Below are 5560 nucleotides of genomic sequence, written 5' to 3'. Positions count from 1 at the left end.
TTAGGAATGAGCTCAACAAACCTATAGATGATCCTTGCTTTTCCACTTGTACCTCCCATCTCATTCTTTCATTTAATACCCCCAGGGCTTGTGACCATAGGTGTTGATGGGGCTGTACACTGAATGGAACACTGTCTGGTGTAATGTCCACAAAGCTGCTGGTACTGCTCTGAATTGGTAGTCCACCTCACAAACAACTCTGTGTTAACATAACTGTACAAAGTTGTTGAACTCCTAATAGAAACGGAACTCCTCCCAGGGAAGCTGTTCACCTCTAGGGATCAAGCCCCTCTTTCCCAAGGAAAGACCACAATTGCCAGGTCTCATCCCAACCAAATAACACACTCAGCTGTAAACTGTTCAATGAGTCCCACAGTCTCATGAGGGGCAAGAGCACAAAAGCAAAAGCAGAGAAATGCTTCAGATGAAATGCTGGCCAAAGTGGGCACCTCCATGCACCCCTTCACCAATATTCCAAGACAACAATACATAGTGTCCGTATTTGGGCCATGATATGAGCCCAGGTTCATGTTGCAGTGATTTATCAGCTCCAAACGCTGCACCAGAATGATACAATATGGTTCAAATGATTTTGTATATTTTATTTTCCTGTCCAGTATGGGTTACTGTCTTGCATCCCCCAAAACCTTCCAAATGATAAAAGCAGATCACAAAATTGGCAGGATCAAGGGATGTTTTCTGGTTGTCACAATGGAATGGCAGCCTTATAGCCCTTTAGAGACCAGCAGCACTACCTTATTTCATGCAGGGGGCACAAACCAGTTGCATTTACGACTGGCCTTTTAAACCAGTGGTCACTCTAATTTCAGTTGACCATCTTTCCTTCATGACATAAAAGTAACATCTCAAAGACATGACTTTGACAGACCTCATTTCACTTTGCTGGACTTTAATCTGCAAGGCTCCAGGATCAATCCTACAGTGGGTCTCATCAGGTGACTTTGAGAAAGCCATCAAAACAGTTATATTGGATCTCTGTAGTTGGGGTAGTTTTTATTGGAAAAAGATTAAATTAAGGTTGGCTGTTAGTCATTAGTGGACATAAGTCAGTGCTTTAGATTGGAGGTAACATAATGGTTCATTAATGGCATTTTACCAAGTGCTTTATTTGATTTTGTGGTTCCTTGAAGAACTATTGCTTGACCAAGCAAGCACCATTTAATTCTGGGAAGGATTCCTTGCATATGAAGTTGGTTCTTTGTACGAGGGAGAGTCAACCTAAAGTTAGAAAATGGGATTTATTAGAGAATGGAACGAGCCTTAACAAAACTGATAATGTCATTTCTCAATGGAGTTTGCACCCTTCTCAATTCACTTGTGCCACCTGCCTGGAAGTGCCCGGATTCCAGCAGAATAAAAGGTTTTGTCTTGCCCTCTCAACCACTTGTGCACCCGCATTACTGTCAAACACTACATGCCGAGGGGTACTACAGTCACTAGTGCAAGTTACTGTGACTTGCTGGAGACCAATGTGAAGCCTGCTATTCGATCCAAGCGGTGGGGACTGCTGTCTCAAGGAGTCTTTTTGCTGCAAAACAATGCCCACCCGCCCACACACTGCTAAGAACACCAAGGCCTGTCTGGAGAAACTGAAGTTTGAGGTATTGCCACATCCTCCTTATTCACCAGATTTGGCACTGTGTGATTTCCACCTTTATGGACCACTAAAGACCTGGGTGGTCATCGGATTAAGACAGAAGACAATGAGAAGAAAGTGGTGCACGAGTGAACTAAAAATCCTGAACTCAGCCTGTATTATTGTATGCAGCGAGATTCCATTAATAACTATGACAGTACTTCACAAATCTGCTACCGTCTACACCTGGTAATTTATTGTATGGAGTCTGTTACACATCTAAATAAATAAAAAGTTCTTTCTAGAACCTTCATGTGGAGAGGTCTTTTGGGAATCACAAATGGTTCCCCTATGGCATCACTCTGCAGAACCTCTCTGACACCTTTACTTTTAAATAGTGCATTTATTCTAATTCTGGATTGTGGGGGGCTGAGGACACTCTTAACAGCAGTGGTTGCAAGGCAAGAAACAACCCTAGACAACCTGCCAGGAATTGAAATGGAACTGCCAGTAAACCCTAACCAACACATCTTCAGGAATTTTAGAGGAATACCCAGAAGAAAACCAACTCTGACACGAGGAGAACATGCAATGGCCTGGCACGGGATTTAAACCCAGGATGTGTGAAATGGCAGCGCTAACTGCTGTGCTTCTGATCTGAGCTAATATTGATTTTGAGTATATAGAAATGTCCTAAAAGTGCAAATTATTACTGTATCAAAGAAAATGTTGGTTATCTTAATAAATACGCCACTTGCGGGCTTCTTTTCTGGAGTAGTTCAAGAAGTGTCCTCTGACTTTCATTTATGCCAAGAAATAAACAATGCTCTTACTCCTGCGGCCAATAGGACATTTCCGAAATAATAAAACGGGTTCACCTTCCACCTGTATTTAACTGTAAACATTGCCAGCCAGGTTTCTGGGGATGTGCCCCATGCCCTTTCAAGAAATGCCAAAACCACCCACACCGAGCTGCTCTCCTCCACTGCCTCCCACGCGGCACAGCTTCTCATGCAGTAGCTGCAAACGGTGCTATTCAACTCAGGTACATCAAATAAAGCAGCACTGCTCTTGTGAATGGATTGGGTTATTCTTCATTTTCGTATTTATTACGAAGCGGTCACCTAATACTACAATTTTCTCCGCCGCGATTCTCCGTCGTTGTCCGTTTGTTCCCGTTCGGCCTGTGGATAACTAATGAGCGACGGCTTTCTTAAAGCCAACATCGCGCTCTCAGTCGAGGTTTTGGACGTGTGGACTATTCACGGCAAAATCGGTGTTGTTAAATTAACCTTTAAAAGTGAGTATATGTAAATAAATACATTTTCAATATTTTTGACCATTTTAGTACACTTTTGCTCTCAAAAAGTTGCAATGTTAAACAAATAACACTACATTTGCCCGTGTACCCGGTCAGGATTTGCAAACACAGTGCCAGTGCCCTCCGGTCTCATTGGTAAACCGTTTCGCTGCCCCTCTACTCAAATACCTTTTCATTGGTGCAGTGAACTTCGCCAGTTACACTTTAGCCCGCTGACCGCTATGTAACGGACACGCGAAAAGATTTCAGCTTATTCTGTGCACCTTTTAGAGCGCGTCTCTTTAAGACTTCGTCGCTAGTCAATGAGGAGGCGGGGATTTCTCGTCGGCAGCTTGACTGCAGCACCTGCCCCTCTGCAGAGCAGCAGCAGCCGAACCGGCGCACTAGAGGAACAGATCCACACTTACTTACCGGCGATCAGCGGCGGTCACAGCGAGCAGAGGGTCGTGTGACTGCTGGGATTCTATAGCTGGCTGTTTAAGACGAGGTTCGGGAGCTGCTCTGAACGACGACGACCCATTAATATGATCATGATAAGCCGGTGTAGCTGGCTGCAGAATCGAAGCTGTGCACATTGCGGTCACGATGATCATTAATATTAATAGAGAATCCAAGGTCGCCTTGAGTTGTCCCGTGCGGAGTTAAAACGACGGGATAAAAGCTTCTTAGCCTGTGACAGAACAGCGGAGGTGGCGGACCTGAAGCTGAGCCCTGCAGGGGTAAGGAATCTCTCTCTCTCTCTCTCTCTCTCTCTCTCTCTCTCTCTCTCTCTCCCTCCCCCTCTATATATTCCCTCACTCGCTGCGATTTTCTTTTTGGTGACACTGCGGAAGAAGGCAGATGGCAAGTCGATTGGTGTATTAGCAGGCTCCTTGACCTGTTGTGTAGTCATTGCATTCCTCCTGTCTGCCACTGTCGCTCTTGACTCCCTAGATGTGCTGTGTTCTCCACGTGAAAGTGTTCAGTTCCCTGGAAGTCACCAATTACTTTTTTTTCTGTAGGCTAAATCCTTACAAAGGTGAACAGATTTGAAGGGCACTGCATTTTAATGTCACCTGCAAAGCCCATCTCCATCATGCCGGTCAAGAGAAGAAATTCCCATCTGCTGCGGCACACAGAGGTTCCTGCCCGGGTCACTGAGAGTTTTATCCTGTCTGGCTACCGTTTTCCAAATTACAGCTTTCTTGAGTGCCTGGTCTCTGCCTTCCAGCCCACCAATGAAACAGGCAACTTCTGGACCCACTTCCTGGCTGTCTTTGTGTTTGCCTTTAATTTCTTGGAGCTGTTCTGGTGGGATTGGACTCCTTCTGTGTCTCACCCCTTCTTCTACCCGTTCTGGAACTACTTTATTGGAGTCTTTGGCCTGCTTATGGTAAGCAGTATGGCCCACCTTTTCAACTCCATGTCACTGCTCATTCGGGAGATCTGCTTTTTCATTGATTACGGCACCATCAGTGCCTATACAGTGGGCTCTTCACTGGCCTATTTCTATTATATTCACCCTAAACCTGCTTTTGCTAATGGAAATGCATCTGATACCTGGTTGGTAAAAGATGACACCTATGAACATAATGTAGTTGTGCAATACCCACTCCAGGATGCTAAGGACACCTCCCTCAAGTTCAGCTTCTTTGAGACCTTGTACATTCCCAGCGCCTGCTTTGTGGCATTGATTTGTACGATGGCCTGTTGCAATACAAGACAGCGGTGGCGTCGCTATCGATATGTGATACGGACTCTGGTCTTCATCCTGCCTTTTACTGTTGCCTCCACACCCATCTTCTACCGTCTCTATGTCGGCCCCATTAATGGCACATTGGCCTCCTTTTTCTTGCGCCACTGCTTCTGGTTGATTGTGTCAGCAGTATTCAACATTAGTAAGATCCCAGAGCGCTTCTCTCCAGGGAAATTTGACATTTGGGGTCACAGCCACCAGTGGTTTCACTTCTGCACTTTTATGAGTATCCTGGACGAGTTGCACATGATCAAGGCTGAGATCCGTGGCCTGCCAACCATCTGGGAATCTACTCTGAACCTACAGCCAGCCTTGCCCACTCTCTGGTCTACTTATGGCGTAATGTTTGCCTTGCAGTGCTGCATTGCTGGCATCATCTTCTGTTTTGGTATGCGCGTGGTCATGGATAACAAGAAGGGAACAGAGAAGAAGAAAACGAGTTAAACTTAAGAGGCAGTGGAGGGAGACATTCTCAACTTATTTTGAATGATACAAATGTTCCCTGTTTTGAATTTTTGCTTATGGTTTTTGGGGATCCATTCCAACTGCTTGAAACTAGTCAAGTCATGTTGATTGATTTTTTCTCAGTATATAATGCATTTATATTTATGTCAATGTCTATAGCTATATCTATATACAGTATATTTATATGTATATGTAGGGAGGGTATATACATATATACACTATCTGTTTTTCTATGCATATATAGATATAGAGTTTATTGATTCTATACACTGTATATATATATATATATGTATATATATATATATATATATATATATATATATATATATATATATATATATATATATATATATATATATGATGAGAGTGTTTGAAAGGTCTTCAACAAGAATCAGAAGAAATTTCATGCTTAGAAGCAAAAATCATAAAATGTTGAAACAAG

The 5560-nt window shown here is 43.6% G+C and overlaps 1 protein-coding gene across 1 annotated transcript; it reads left to right on the top strand.

The window, feature by feature from the left end:
* Window positions 1-3540: 3540 nt before the first annotated feature.
* On the top strand, window positions 3541-5314 carry paqr9 (progestin and adipoQ receptor family member 9). Its single transcript, XM_039742680.1, has 2 exons — window positions 3541-3637; window positions 3920-5314. Exon 2 carries the CDS (start codon window positions 3967-3969, stop codon window positions 5095-5097), a length of 1131 nt encoding a protein of 376 aa, XP_039598614.1. The 5' UTR covers window positions 3541-3637; window positions 3920-3966; the 3' UTR covers window positions 5098-5314.
* The last annotated feature ends 246 nt before the right edge of the window (window positions 5315-5560 follow it).

Source organism: Polypterus senegalus, unplaced genomic scaffold, assembly GCF_016835505.1.
Source record: "Polypterus senegalus isolate Bchr_013 unplaced genomic scaffold, ASM1683550v1 scaffold_2141, whole genome shotgun sequence".
NCBI classification, from domain to species: Eukaryota; Metazoa; Chordata; class Cladistia; order Polypteriformes; family Polypteridae; genus Polypterus; species Polypterus senegalus.
Note: the sequence above shows the minus strand (reverse complement) of the source record. Positions and strands in the feature narration are given on the sequence as shown.

Coding starts and splice junctions, on each gene's coding strand:
- paqr9 (XM_039742680.1), top strand. CDS start 3,967: ATGTCACCTGCAAAGCCCATCTCCATCATGCCGGTCAAGAGAAGAAAT.